Source organism: Onychomys torridus, chromosome 22 (genome assembly GCF_903995425.1).
Source record: "Onychomys torridus chromosome 22, mOncTor1.1, whole genome shotgun sequence".
Classification (NCBI taxonomy): domain Eukaryota; kingdom Metazoa; phylum Chordata; class Mammalia; order Rodentia; family Cricetidae; genus Onychomys; species Onychomys torridus.
This window is the reverse complement of record NC_050464.1, coordinates 32,173,949-32,188,906: the sequence shown is the minus strand read 5'-3', so window position 1 is coordinate 32,188,906 and position 14,958 is coordinate 32,173,949. Positions and strand designations below refer to the sequence as shown.

Here is a 14,958-nt window from a genome sequence, read left to right as displayed (position 1 = left end):
CCGGGCGGTTGTGGCGCATGCCTGTAATTCCAGCACTCGGGAGGCAGAGGCAGGTGGATCTCTGTGAGTTCGAGGCCAGCCTGGTCTACAAAGCGAGTTCCAGGACAGGCTCCAAAGCTACACAGAGAAACCCTGTCTCGAAAAACCAAACGGAAACAACAACAACCAAGAAAAGCTGAGCAGGAACAGTGTTCCTGAGGCCGGAGCTTCTGAATCAGAGTGGAGGCAGGGAGGAGGCTAGAACCCAGACAGGAGCTACAGGGGGGACCTGACCAAGTGGAGGAGGGAGAGGCTTGTGCAGGAATTGGGCAAACTGAAGAAGGCAGGGCATGATGACCTCCCTGCCTAGAATGGGGCAGAGGCTGCTAGCCCGGGACAAGACTTTCTTGACAATACTGTATATCCTCAGCTGCCGGCTGCAGCCGCACACACTCAGCCGTCACGCTGGGAGACTGGAGTGACCCACTGGATCCTGATGCCGAGGCCCAGGTGGTGTATCGCCAGCTGCTCCTGGGGCGGGACCAGCTCAGGTGGGTGTCACCTGCCTCACCCCACCATGGCCTCTTTATGTTCATTTATCCCTTAAAAAAATGTCCCCCTTCCCAGGCTAGCCTTGAACTTGCCATGTAGCAGGTGACCTTAAACTTTTCTTCTTCTCCTTTTAACTGCAGTTTTTAAAAATTATTTTTTATTTTATGTGCATTGGTGCTTCACCATGGGTGTTGGGTCCCCTGGAACTGGAGTTGTTACAGATAGTTGTGAGCTGTCATGTAGATGCTGGGAATTGAACCTGGGTCCTCTGGAAGATCAGCCCATGCTCTTAACTGCTCAGCCATCTCTCCAGCCCTGATCTTAAACTTCTGATCTTCCTGTTTGTACTTCCTTAGTGCTGGCCTTACAGGTGTGTGCCACCATGCCTGGTCTGGCCTTACTGATGTGCACCACTATGCCTGGTTTATTTATGTGGTGCTGGGGACTGAGCCTTGAGCTCACGCATGGTGGGCAGACTCTCTACCAACTGAGCTGAGCTGCAGGCCCAGACCATTGCCTTTCCTTTCTCGGTTTGTCAGTGCTGGGGTAGAACTCATGGCTTTGCATTCCACTGAGCTTCAGCCAAGCCCTATTGATCCATCTTTTAGCACACTGGCTGAGCTTTCAGAGGCGCATGGGCCACCATGGGGCCTTAGTGTCCAGGACGTCAGGTCTTGGAATGATCTGCAAGGCACAACAGGTTGTCTTAGGTTTCACTGCTGTGACAAGACCCCATGACCAAGGCAATGTCTAAAGGAAAGCATTTAATTGGGGGCTTGGGTTTCAGAGGTTAGAGTCCATGATGGTGGACCAAAGACATGGTGGCAGAAACAGCTGAGAGCTCCCATCTCAGTCCCAAAGCGTGAGGCAGAGAGAGCTGACTGAGAATCTTTTGAAACCTCATAGCCCACCCCTTGTGACACACCTCCTCCAACAAGGCCACACCTCCTGATCCTTCCCAAACAGTTCCTCCCAATCCAGGAGCCAAGTATCCATGCATATGAGCTAGTGAGTGATGTTCTCATTCAAACTATCCCAGGGAGCTTGGGAGCTTACAGTATGGCAGCTCCAGAGATTTGGGTACGGTTGGTCTCTTTAACTTGGCTTTTGAGCCTCCCTGGTACCTTAGATACCTCCCTCCCTCTTCCTGGCTTGAAGAGCTGTTATTTAGTGACAGGTTTGTACCAAGCCACTGTAGGGAAGGTTCCATACTGACCTGGCCAGTTAGTGGCTGTGTGGTGTTCAGCTAGTCACTTGACTTCTCTGTGACTCGTATAGCAAAGGAGGAGATAGGGCACTGACTTCATAGTATTGTCCTAAGAGTCAAGAGCCAATCCAGTGAAAGGACACCACAAGGCTTCCCCCATGCAGGAGCTATTGTTATGCTGTGTGAAGTTAGGCAAGTTCCTCAGTCTCTCTGCATGTGTGTCTGTGGTTTATCTGGAGAGCAGCGTTACTGGTAAGTACCTACCTTGTGTAAGCTGGCTGTGCCATTAAATGAATTCATGCATGTACAGGGCTTCTTGGTGTAGAGCCTGCTGGTAGAGCCTGTGGTGATGACGTGGTGATGATAGTGGTGATGATGGTGTTGATGGTGATGATGGTAATGGTGGTGGTGTTGATGGTGATAATAATAATGATGGTGGTGGTGACGGTGATGGTGGTGATGATGGTGTTGATGGTGATGATGGTGGTGGATGGTAATGGTGGTGGTGATGATGGTGATAATAATGTTGATGGTGGTGGTAGTGATAGCAATAGTGGTGATGATGATGATGATAGTGATGGTGGTGAGGGTGATGCTGGTGATGCTGGTGATGGTGATGCTGTGATGGTAATGGTGATGATTGTGATGGTGATGATGATGGTGTGATGATGGTGATAGTGATGATAATCATGGTATGATGATGGTGGTGATGATGATAGTGATGGTGATGAACCTCTGATTTCCCCTGCAAGCAGCAGAGAATCTTGGGTAGGAGTAGCACTGTGCCTTGGAAAACAGCTTTGTCCTTTCCTCTCAACCCTCAGGCTGAAATTGCTGGAGGACTCCAGCCTGGATCCAGCTCCAGAGGTGGCCCCTGGGAAGGACTCTGGTGCCGCGGATGGTAAGGGAGAAGGATGCGTGCCCAAATTTGCCAAGCATACTCCCTATGTCCTCCTGTATGCACTCCTGTTTTCAGTGCTGGTGGATTTGGGGATCCTTTCTGCATGGGATAAAACTACAGCCCAGAAAGCCACTGGGTTCTGGTGACAGCCACCGAGAGCCTGCTGAACCCTACTCTTTCCCTCCAGGGGCCTGCGTGGAGGTTCCGGCTCAGCAGAGAGCTGCCATCACCCATCTGCTGCAGGTCCTTGAAGACTTGGAGCAAGCCCACGAGGAGTTCCAGAGGCAAGGACAGGGGCAAGTGACCTGCTAGGATGCTGGATGCTGAGGCGGTGCCAGAGCCGGTTGAGGACAAGCAGCCATGGGGCCTCCCTTGGCGCAGTCTGGCCCAGGCATCTCCTCCAGGCTGCCTTCTCCACTGCTGTGGCCTGGAGCCTCCCAGACAAAGCCTGGTCCTGTGTGCCCTGTGGCCAGCCAGGGTGTGGGAACCTTTGGCAGGGTCCAGCCTTGTACTGGCCAAACCTCACTCTTTTCTTTGAGCCCAGAGTCTCGGCTTCACTGATGCCCCTTGGCCAGTGCCGGTGGAGCCCATATCACCCTGAGCTGCTGGATACAGCTGTGCCTGAGTGTGCTTTCCTCCTGTCTCAGGCGAGCACCAACTAGGCCTGGCCAAGACCTCCCTGTTTCCATGTCTGTGAGTCTCGTGACCTCACAGATCCTTTTGTACCCCACCCTCATCTGGCAGCCCCGACCTCAAGTGTCTGGAACCAGGTGTTCTCAGAACGGGGTGGGAGCCCAGCATGCCAATTCAGAGCCTTGAAGCTGGACACAGGCTGTTTCTCCCTCTTTGAGCCTGTTTATCCTGTATAAAGTGACGAGTGAGTGTGCTTAGCTGTGAAGTGTTAAAATTGGGGGTACCCTGGAGGCCAGTGAGAAGATTCTTGGCTACAAACAGAGGTTCCCAGACTCTACCCAGCCACTGAGGGTTTTGGGGGCAGGCACCTGAGTTCTGGGGCTCACAGGTCTGGACTGTGGGCCTGGGGTATGATTTAAGAGTGAGCCACAGAGGGCGAAACGTTTGGGAACACTCGGCTGGCAGAGCTGAAGAGCCTGTGAAGACTCCTGAATTTGTCTAAGGAGAGCGCTGGATGAAAAAACTCTCAAGGCTGCATCAGGAGCTCCAGGGACAGTGCAGCGCTATCCCACATGTGGCCAGCAGGGGTCGCCTGGAGCCGGAGCATCATCTCCCACTGGCTCGGGAACACCTAGGCTGCCAGAGGCTCTGTTAGGAGGGAAGCTTTTCCTCCTGCCTGGTTCCGTGGCAGGGTGGCATCGGTGGGCCAGCTCTTCCACATCCTCTTGGAGGATCGCACAGAGTTCCATCATCCTTGTCGCTTGGGTGTGTGTGTTGTGTGTGCGCGCATGTGCACGTCACTTCTGCATCCTTAGTGACTACGAGAGTTTTGCCTCCTTCCCTTGATGCCGCTAGACAGGATAGTATCAGGGCCCATCCACTGCTTTCTCCCGCTGCCCCCGGGCAGTGGTCCAATGGTTACCATTGTCTCCCAAGCTGTCTCTCCCCAGTGTTCCCTAGAAACACAGTCACCCAGCACCCTCTTGGCAGAAAAAGGCCTGACAAGGAGAAAGACCATTTATTTCTCCACCCACAGTGGGACTGGTAGATTTTTTTTTTCTTTCAAAAGAGCAATCGCTGGCGTCCCTTTAAAGCTTGGCTGACTTCCATCCCAAGCAGCCAATCCTCAGAGGTGGAGCTGGTGAGTTGCCTGGGCAACGGGCCTCTGGTTGGCCTGAGACGATCAGCCGCCCACTGCCCACTTCCAAGGAGCGAGAAGTTAACGCTTTGCCGCCTGCTCTCCATTTTCAACTCGTGGGCCTGAAACAAGGTCTCCCCTCGCTCCTGAAGCCAGAAGCTACAGCTTTTGGGTCACAAACGTCCGGAGCGGTTTAGTGGGGGAGAAGCCAGTATAGAGGCAAGAATGACGCCATGGCCTGGGATACACAGAGGTCTAGAGATGGGCACGGGAGGAAGAGGTTGGGGGGTCCCAGGAAGATAAATAGACACAAGCACAGAATAAGATAGCCTCGTCCCTAGTGGCCCTGCGAAAAGCTATTCTGTAGCCTGGGATTTCTACCCCATTGGCTTGCAGTGCCCAGTGGGCAGGCAGGTGGCAGAGCTGACATGGGTTAAGAGGGTGAGGCATAGGGGCAGACTGGCCCCTGGAAACCTTACAGACTCCCCATCCCCCCCAGCACTTGAGCCAAATCCTGGGAAGGGGACGAGCCTATATAGATGTGATGGAGACACAGGGGGATCCACAGGATGTGTCAATGGGAGCCTTTCTGTCTCTCTTCCCCCCTGCAAACTGGGGGAAGTCAGAGGCACGTAGGTGTACGTGCGTGAGCGTGTGCGTGCAACAGGACACGTGTGTGTGTGTGTGTGTGTGTGTGTGTGTGTGTGTGTGTGGCGCGTGAAGGGCAAAGCTCCATCTTTTCCATAGGGAGGTTGCCCTCTCTGGCCATCCTCTCTCTGCTGCCCTGGCTGGGAGCCACAGGTTGTTGGAGCCAGCTGGCCTGGCATTCCACTGTCACCCCCACAGCCACCAGCCAGATCCCCTTAGCGCTTCTGGCTCCTCCCACCTGCTGGAGGGAGGCCTATGCCTGGCTAGGGGCAAAGCAAGAGGAAAGGTGGGCAACTCAGGCCTCAGGCCTTAGACATGGCCTCAGATACGCCCTGGGCGGTGAGCTCGGCCAGCACGTTGTCTAGGTAGCTGGCATCGGGGTAGCCGTGGCCAGTGAGGTTAGAACCGAACTCCGTCTTGTGGTGAATCTCGTTCCACACCACGGTGTCCGACTCGCCCGTGGTATTGGATGTTCCAATGGTGAAGATGAGTCTGCGCTCCCAGGCGGTGATGAGCAACCTCAGCACCTGGAGGGGGTGGGTGAATGTTACTGGCAGCCTGGGCCCCAGTCTGCTCCATGACCATCCATTTCAGAAAGTTCTGTTGGTTCCTCCCCCCCCCCCCCCCCCGGCCTTGTCATCAGTACTGATGGGGCTTAGTCCTCACTCTTTGTACAAAACAGCCACTTTGTGAATTAGTTCCCACGATTAAAGGTCTGGAGATTTCGCAGGAAAATCAAAGGCGCTAGCTTCTTTGGCTAAACAGTCATGGACAGTCAGACGACGTGGGGTGAAAGGCTGTTGTGACGGTATGTAAGGTACCTACCCACTCTAAAGTTTTCTTTAGCTGGTGAATGAGATGGAGTACGTTTGGGGCCTGCTATTAAGCATGTTGGTCTGGGAAGGAATGTCACAGCGGGGACTTGGACAAGGGAGAGGCAGGCCTAGAAGATGGTGGCTGGCAACCCTGCCCTCATTCACTGTTGAGAGCAGAGGGGGCACCCACCTTCCGGCCTTTCTCATTGTTCGGTAGATAGCAGTGGCGAGGGAAACCTCTGGCGGTGAACTTCTTGCCTGGGTTGGGGTGTTCAGGGCCCTGTGGGGGACGACAGCAGCGGGAAGGTTCAGATCACAGACGGGTGGAGTCTCTGGAGGGGTCAGAGAGTTGGGGCTGTGGTCTGCAGGGCTCACCTGGATGCCCGTGGGGATGTCGTAGACAATGCGGATGGTCTGGGTGTCTGCAAAGCCAGGCAGCGAGTGCGGGATGACATGAAATTCCATCTTCCCTGGCGGCTGCGTCCCTGTCTTCTCCCCGTAGATGGCTTTGCAGGTGGGGCACTGCAGGCTGCCATCCTGGGGAAGGGTGTGCTGGTGTGAGACCCCAGGGGGTCCCACCCGGCCCCCACCCACTGCCCAACTCACTGCCTGGCCATCCACCCACTGCACGGCAGCCCACCTTGTGGCCCACCTTGTTACCATTGGAGTACATGGCCACCAGGCAGAGCAGGTGGTACATGTGGCCACATCGGCCCAGGCGGCCCACAAGCTCGGGCCGCACACTCTTGTTCCGGAGTACACCCTCATAGCCGGATGCTGTGACCAGCCGCTCCATACAGATGGTACAGTCCTGGGGGGCCAGGGAGAGACACTGAGGATGGGAAGGGCCATGAGGAGAGGCCTTGGGGAAGACTATGGGGCGTGCTACAGAGGGTGGGTAGAGCCATGGAGGGACACTGAGAATGAGGGTCATGAGGAAGGCCACAGAGGGACACGAAGGATGGGAAGCCAGGAAACCTTGGCTCTGATTCCCTCCTCAGACAGCCCCTGGGCAGGGTTAAATGCTTAACTACCCAAAGCAAAACCCTGAATGGAAAATGTGGCGTAAAACCATCCATCACAAAGTGTGGGAGCCCACAAAGGTTTCCTAGTGAGATCTGAGCTTGCTTTACGCAGCAGGGCTGAATTAGGGGATGGCTTGCCCACAGCATGGTCACCAGGTGTTTGGAAGGGGCTGCACTTGGCTGTGCTGGGGGAAGGTCTTTTGCTCCACCCCTTGGCATTCCCATAAAAGCCCTTTAGAAGAGACAGAAGGGGCTGGTGGGTTTTGACCCAGGCCCTCCCGAGGCTATCCCTGTGTTTCTGTCTGTCTCCTCTATATTTCTATCTACCTATTCCTTATTTCTTCCCAGCTCAAGAGTACCCTGGGGGAAAAAGTGGGGGCAGATCCCTCATAACAAAGACAGACAGCTGTGATGCTATAAAACTTAGGCTCCTCCCCGGGGCCTGGTGAGGAAGAGAAACCAGGGTAGGCAGGAGGAAGGCAGGCTGGGAGGAGCTGGTTCTGGGAGCTGAGGCCCCCACCTGGTCGGCTCACCTCATCAGGTGGGTTTTTCACCTTCTGCATGTACCTCCGAACCACATCCTCGGGGTTCTTACCTGCAGAGATGGGGAGGACATGTCTCAGGGGGGGTTGAGGTGGGGGCCAAGCACTGGGAAGCGGGTGGGGGAGTGGCAGGAAGGAGGGGGTAAAGGCGAGCTGAGAGTATGTAGAGGCAGGTGCCTGCTGGGTCCTAAGAGCACTGGGATTGTGATTGGGGTCACGCGGGGCCTACTTTTCTTGAGGTGCTTTTTCTTGGTCTTGCGGCACACGCCGGGCACTCCAGGAACAGGCTTCACGTCGCTCTTGCTCACAGGGGGCGGGTGCAGGATGGGTTTGGGGGCTCGAGTCAGGCACACTGGCAGCCCGGCTGCACACAGTAGGATCCCAGTCATCCCTGGGGTGGGGGTGGGGGGGTGTAGTGATGAGGGGTGGGGTCGTGACAAGCCACGCCCTCCCTTCATGGTTGGACTGATGGGGCAGGTGGGTGCCACAGAGGATGGAGGTGTCACCCCCATACTATGACCCTGCCTACCCCAGAGCACCACCCCAAGTTGCAGCCAAGCTGATCTCATGGGAAGGACCGCACTTGGGCCCACCCACCAGTTCACCCAAGGGGCGGAGATCATGAGGCTGGTGGGCGGGGCCTCACTGGGTTGGGTCTTACCGGCCAGTGCTGGGTGGACAGGGCCGGTGCCATTCAAGTTCTTCACAGGAAGCGCAGGAACCCTGTGGGGGATGAGAGGCAGTCTCAGCTGGACTCCAGCCCCAACACAGGTGCAAGGACCCTGGCTTGTTTTTACCTCAGGCTTTCTCCTGGCACACCCCATCTCCTCTGCCTCTGTCATCTGGATGAGCCACCAGGAAACCGCATCCCCGTCTTGAGCTCCTATCAGCTGTGGGGGGAACACCCTTAAGCCTAGTTCTGACTCTTGTTTTTAGACATGCTCTCATGTATCCCAGGCTGGCCTTGAACTTCGGATCCTCATGCCTTCACCTCCCATGTGTAGAGAGGTTGCAAGTGTGTTCCACCATACCCAGTTTTATGTGGTGCAGGGGATTGAACCCGGGGCTTCATGATGAGGCAAGCACCCTATCGAGTGAACCATATCCCAGGCTCGAGCTCCTCTTCCCCCTACAGATGGCCTCTTTCCACTAGAGAGTGTTTGGGCCCCGGTTCCTCCTCCTTCTCTGGCCTGAAACCCAACTATCAGTGAGTAAACTTCTCTTAAGGTTTGTTCTATAGAGAGCCGGTTCCTGCAAAACACTCTGGAAAGGATTCAGGAGTAAGTTGGGAAATACCACACTGTCTCTCGCTCCAAGATTCTTAGCTTATTTGAGCACAATAAAGGCTCTGAGATGTCCTGACACCAGGGCTCACACGGTCACCTCTTCAGATAAAGAGCCCCTGGAAAGAAGTATTCTTTGTCTTTTGGGGTCAATCATAGTTTCTTTTGGTTCTTAGTTCAGCCACTAATTAGCTGGTGACACACAGCACATCATGTCAGCCTCTGTAACAGTTTCTCTATCTGTGGAATGGGCATGATGTGGTGTCTGCGTTTTGTTTGCTGAGAGGAGCATGAATCCTGGTAGCTAAGGAATATTCTGAAAGCATCATCATTATCACTACCATCACCATCACCACCACCATCATCATCACCACCATCACGACTATCACCGTCATGACTATAACCACCATCTGCATCACTGCCCTCACCATCATTATCCTCACCACCATCACCACTATCACCATAACCATCATCACCATCACCACTATAACCACCATCTGCATCACTGCCCTCATCATCACCATCACCATCATTGTTATGACCCCCATCTCCACTATCACCATCACCATCATCTTTATCACCTCCATCATTATCATTAACATCACCATCACCATCATCAATACCATTATCATCTAAGCCCATCTTTGGGGAAAGAGGTGGGACAATCTAAAAGGGAAGAGGGATGAGTACTCTGAGTCCTGAGGTATAGGGTCAGTGGAAGTGGGATGAAGGCACTGAGCCTCGGTTTCCCTACTTGTAATGAGGAGTCTTGTGAGACTTCAAGAGCTTCTCCTTCTGCAGTATGGTAGGACCCAAAATGGGAAGGGCCAAGCACCCATGTGACTTGCCTGAGGCTTTGTCACCACCCTCCAAGACCTTGCTGGAGGACAGCATCACCCTAATTATTATTCTTCATACTTACGGGGCAGCAAAGAGAAGTGGTCATGGTTTCCAGCCTTCCTTCCCACCTGTCTACAAACACTGCATGTGACACACCAGATGAATTCCTGCCCTCATCTCTGCCTTCCCACTCCCCTTTGCTTTCTGCCTCATGAGAACACACCTCTTCTTATTCAGGACAGTGTGTAATATGGGCAGGGAGGAAAATATTTAGCACACACCACTACCTACTTATCTCCTACCAGGGGCAGGCATGACTAATCCATCACAGCTCTCTGAAGTCCAAAGAATCCGTAGCACAGCTCTCCAGTCAGCCTCTATCAATCAGGATAGTCAGACTGCTGTCTAAGATATATGATGCCCAAAGTCTGGTCCAAATGATTCCCCATCTTGCTGAGTCTCTGTCCCTGGGAGGTAGGCAGGGAAACCCCAGGAAAAGGATTTTTGAGATCTTGGCCACATTTATATTTCAAGAAAAACTTTAAAAACTTTTTTCTTTTTTTAGAGGCCTGGGCTACAGCGGGGAGGGTTGTGTTGGGCCTAATGGTGCAGCATCTCTATGTCATAGGGGACAGTCCCCAGGTGGCACACACCCTCTTGCAGTCTGCAAACTGCCTGCGAGAACCTTTCGTGGCACAGTTCCCATGCCGCCAAGCGTGGGAGCTTTGGGGGGTGGCCCTTTTGATGTGGGAGATACCGCTTCCTCTCAGGCATCAAGAATATCTCCCTGGACACGCACTAAACCTCCAGTCAGTGGGGGCTAGCCTTCACTCCTGCCCTGCCTTCTTGGGGCCCCAGGTTGGCTGAGGGTCTGAGAACAGGCTTCCACAAGGCCTGCCTAACTACCATTCCCAGCCCTGGTCCTATGTTCCTCTGCCCTCTATCCTGCTGAGGCTAGCCCTTTGCACAGAGAAACAGCTGGCCATCTGATCGAGCCTCTGCTGTGCTCTGAACCTCATTTCCGGTGTACACACCTTCTCACACACTCTACACTCGCTCTGCTGATCTCACATATGCCGGGCTCATTCCCACCCCAAGGTCTTTGCATCAACCCCTCTCTCAGATGGCTCTTTCTGAGATGTTTCTCTTGCACCCTCCCTTATGGAGATCTCTGGTTCAACGCTGTCTTCCTAGACAGCCTGTTTCTCCTAATCTTACTATTTCCTTGGCATTATCATGGATGTAAGGAAGTCTTCACACACTTCACTCAAGGCCAGGCCCTGCGCCGTCTGGCCCACCTCTGTCTCCTTCACACTCAGTAGCTTCTCTAATGTGTGGACCCAGTTCCTTTTCTGACCTTTGCACGTCTGTGCCCTCCCCATCTATATCCCCGACTAGGTCTCTCTGGATGATGCTGAACAGAAAGGATGTTCATCTGGTGTGTAGCAGATGCTCAACACACGCACCCGTGGTACACGTGCACAGAACCAGGGTGGGTACTGTGTTGCTCTAAGCACAGGATCAGAGCACACTGTCCCTGGGTGTTCTCCGACCATGTCTTAAGGGAGCCATGAAGCAGGTGCTCAGGGGACATTTCCTGCAGCTGCCGGGCTGTGATCATGCAGAGGCGAGAGTGCTGGGTGGGTGGGTGGGTGGGGGTGGTCCTGAAGAACAGCAGCACACCTGCCTTCTCTAAGGAATCCTCAGCGATGATGTTAATCCCTCACAAGGGCAGGGTCCTCAGCAATGCTTCCAGAAAGCCTATACTGAAGCAGGTTCTCTTCCCATGGCTCAGAGGCTGAGCTTCAAGAAGCTCCAGTTCAGGAGCAGAGGAACTCATCTCCCTCCCCAGCGTGAGAAGGAAGGGGCCCATGTATGTGGTCCCTTTCCCCACCAGCCTCCACATCTATCCATTGACTGCAGGCTCCGCTCCTTTTTATCCACGAGGGACAGAGTTCATCTCTTATTGAGGATCTGGGCATTTTCCATCTTGTTTTCTAGTTGTGTGGTTCAACTCTTATCTCGTCTGCCAGATTTCAAGCTCTGGGAACCACCCAACCCTGTGACCCCAGGACTGAGGATAACAAAACAAGTCCCCAGTACTGAACAGATAAGAAACTAGCTTACTACCTCTGGGGTCGCTTGGTTATCATTAGAAACAAGGGCTCCAATTCCAGATGTTACTCCCCGATCTCCCAAATGAGATCAGAACAGATGTCAAATAAATAACACGCATACCACTCTTACCAAATCTGCACCCATGGCAGACATCAGCAATCAATCCCAGCACTCCTTCCTACGCAGCTACAATGTAACTTGAGAATCACCCTCAATACTATACTCTAGGAAGTCTGTACTTCCAGGGCAAAGACACACGTGAGATGGGTCGGTCATGGACCCTGCACCTGACAGCATGAAGCTCAAAGAGAGGAAGTGAGATCACTTTGGTCCCCTAGCTGGCTCGTGATGCTCTTGGCAGCAGGACTTGGAATTTCTGGGTCCAACTCTGGGCTGGCCCTACTGGGTTGGCCAAGGTTGGGGGTGTTGTGGATCTGAGACCTACGGGGTTAAGTAAAGCCTCAGAGCTGGACCACAGAGCTAGGTCAGGGGCTGTAAAAGTGACCTCATGACAGGTCATTCATTGGTTGTCCATCAGAGTGAGTAACCACCTTCGGGAGCAAGAGCCCCGCCAATGCCCCCTATAGATCTCCTGAGTCTTTATCTCTCCATCTTTGCTTTGCCCCAGAAGGCCCAGGCTTGCCAGGCTCTCTGATGGTGGTTCCTTGTCCCCATGAGCCTCAGACCTTCTGAGGAAGCCTAACATGTACCCAGCAGCCCCCGGGGGAGCCCTCAAAGGCTCTGGTCTCCGTTCAAGTGGAGAGGAGAGGGCAGAAGTGAAATCATGCCATCTGGGGAGAAGAAAGTCCCCCCCCTCCCCGTCTCTAGATGCTCTTGTCACCTTCGGCCTTTTAGTCCCACTTCACCTTGTAGCCAGGTCCCTGCCCTCAAGGTCACCTGAGGCCACCCCCTGAACACCCCATCTGTGGAGACAAGGCAAGGCCTGGGAGATGGAGCCTGAGTTCAGGGGTCTACCATCAGTGATCTGGGGCCCTGTGTTCATGTTGTTTTTCCCCCATGGCCAGCCCTGACCGTCTGCAGGCCTCAGTTTCCCCATCTACCTCCCAGGGTGCACCCCACAACTTGGAGCTCTGGCTGGCATTTAGGATTCAGATTTCTCTCCGGGACCCCATGGCTCAGTCCTGCTTTCAAAGATTGATTTATTTTGTGTGTCTATGTGATCACTCTCAAGGTCTGCCCTCCCCGGAGCTCTGGGTGGAGCCCAGGTAGGGGAGGGCGGGCTGGTTGCTGTTCCCACGCCCCTGGGGAGCACACAGTGCAGACAGAAGTGTGTGGCTTGGCTTCCCAGGGAGAGGGCAGGAAGTGCTTCAGGTGGGGGCTGGTTGGGGAGGCTTTGGGTTTGACCTTGTGGTGAGGCTGTGACCCTGTCTCATCACAACTACCCTGGCCAGGAAAGGGGGATGGGTGGGAAGCCAAGGCCCCTCCTTTCCCAAGTTCAGGCTTCTGCAAGACTTTGGGACATAAACCTTTTAGAGCCAGTTAAACAAAAAGACCTGGAGAGAAAATGTGGTGCCTTGCATCAGACATAAAAATCACAAGAAATAAAAATAAACAAGCATTGAGGGTAGAGTGGGTAGAGTGCTTGCCTAGCATTCATAGTGCCCTGGTTTTGACCCCCCAGCACTACATAAACCTGGCACGGTGGCACACACCTGTAAATCCAGCATTAGAGAGGGCAGGGGAGACTGGAGGACCAGCAGTTCAAGGTTATCCTCAGCTATGTAGAGAGTTCAAGGCCAGCCTGGGCTACATGAGACCTTGTCTTAAATCATTCTCTCTCTCTCTCTCTCTCTCTCTCTCTCTCTTGTGCGCGCACACACACGCACACACACACACGTATAAAATTCAAATCATCTCCCCTCCATATACAATCAAGAACATCTCTCCACAGCTGGAGAATCTTAGCACTGGATTAAGCCGGTTACAGCAAACCAGGTCCCACAGCCTGTACGCACTCCACCCTCTCTAGCTACTTGGGTCTACCACATCAGCTCAGTTCCTGCCTCCTTTGCACAGTCTGTTCCTACTGCCTGGAAGACTTGCCCCTCCCTTCATCCCTCCCAGGCACGCTGCCACCCCCCCCCCCCCCATCCCCCACCACCACCACCCCACGTCCCAGTATCGGGCCAGGCTGGCCTATCATGATCTGTACACCTCAGCCCCTTCAAAATGCTGGGGTGATAAGTGTGTGCCACCACACTTCTTTCTCTCCCCAACCCCATTTATTATTTTACATAAGTGCGCATGTGCTGTGATGTGCATGTGGAGGTCAGAGGACAACTTCTGGGGGACGGTTCTTCTCTTCATCTCCCAAGGATTGAACTCAGGTCATCAGGCTTGGCAGCAAGTACCTTTACCTGCTGAGCCATCTGTGGGTCCCCTGTTGTGGAATATTACTTTAAATGTATAAAGGTGTGTTGTGGTAATATATTGTGTACCCTAATAAGTTTGCCTGAAGATCAGAGAACAGAGCCAGCCACTAGATTAAACACAGAAGCCAGGCAGTGGTGGCACATGCCTTTAATCCTAGCACTCGGGAGGCAAAGATCCGTCTGGATCTCTGTGAGTTCAAAGCCACCCTGGACTACATGAGATTGACTCAGTCTAGGAGAGAAACAGCCAGGCAGTGGTGGCACACACCTTTAATCCCAGCACTTGGGAGTCACATGCCTTTAATCCCAGCACTTGGAAGGTTGAGACAGGAAATGATATGGCTGGGTGGAGAAAGGTATGTAAGGCACGAGGAGACAGGAACTAAAGTCTTTCAGCTGAGGAAGGCTTTTCAGACTGAGGAGTCCTAGAGGTAAGAGGTGGCTTGTTCCTTTGTTACTCTGATCGTCAGGCAAATTTATTAGGGAACATACTGTATCACCACAGTGTGTTACATTTGTTTCACCTTGCCTGCCTAAGGCACCTGATTGGTCTAGTAAAAAAGCTGAAAGGCCAATAGCTGTGCAGGAGAGGGATGGGGGAGCTGGCGGGCAGAGAGAGTAAATAGGAGGAGGAATCTAGAGAGAGAGAGAGAGAGAGGAGAGAGAGAAGACAGAACAAGGGAGAAAGAGAGGGGCAAGCCTGGGGCAAGAAGCCAGGCAGCTGCCAGACAGACAAGCAAGACAGACAGAAAGAAAAGTAAAAAGCCCCGAGGCAAAAGGTAAAGAGAAACAGGCTAAGTTAAGTTATAAGAGCTAGCCAGAAAGGAGCCTAAGCTGGGCTGAGCTTTAGAAACTAATAATAAGTCTCCATGTCATGATTTGGG

At 53.5% G+C, this 14,958-nt stretch overlaps 2 protein-coding genes across 4 annotated transcripts in view; one reads left to right on the top strand and one right to left on the bottom strand.

Moving 5' to 3' along the window:
* Rasal1 (RAS protein activator like 1) overlaps positions 1–3,525 on the top strand; it is a 31,901-nt gene extending 28,376 nt beyond the window's left edge. For both annotated transcript variants that reach the window (XM_036171873.1, XM_036171874.1), the window contains 3 exons: positions 410–530; positions 2,563–2,639; positions 2,827–3,525. In XM_036171873.1, the coding sequence (XP_036027766.1) occupies positions 410–530; positions 2,563–2,639; positions 2,827–2,951 (323 nt within the window). In that variant the 3' untranslated portion in view covers positions 2,952–3,525. The remainder of the gene's footprint in view (positions 1–409; positions 531–2,562; positions 2,640–2,826) is intronic.
* Positions 3,526–4,273: 748 nt separating this feature from the next.
* The window catches only part of Dtx1 (deltex E3 ubiquitin ligase 1), a 31,825-nt gene continuing 21,140 nt past the window's right edge, over positions 4,274–14,958 (bottom strand). Inside the window, exons 4-10 of one of the 2 annotated variants that reach the window (XM_036171875.1) lie at positions 8,102–8,163; positions 7,670–7,831; positions 7,432–7,493; positions 6,514–6,684; positions 6,249–6,410; positions 6,064–6,153; positions 4,274–5,585 (exon numbers count right to left, since the gene is read on the bottom strand). In XM_036171875.1, the coding sequence (XP_036027768.1) occupies positions 5,361–5,585; positions 6,064–6,153; positions 6,249–6,410; positions 6,514–6,684; positions 7,432–7,493; positions 7,670–7,831; positions 8,102–8,163 (934 nt within the window). In that variant the 3' untranslated portion in view covers positions 4,274–5,360. The remainder of the gene's footprint in view (positions 5,586–6,063; positions 6,154–6,248; positions 6,411–6,513; positions 6,685–7,431; positions 7,494–7,669; positions 7,832–8,101; positions 8,164–14,958) is intronic. The other variant, XM_036171876.1, reaches the window with a different exon arrangement.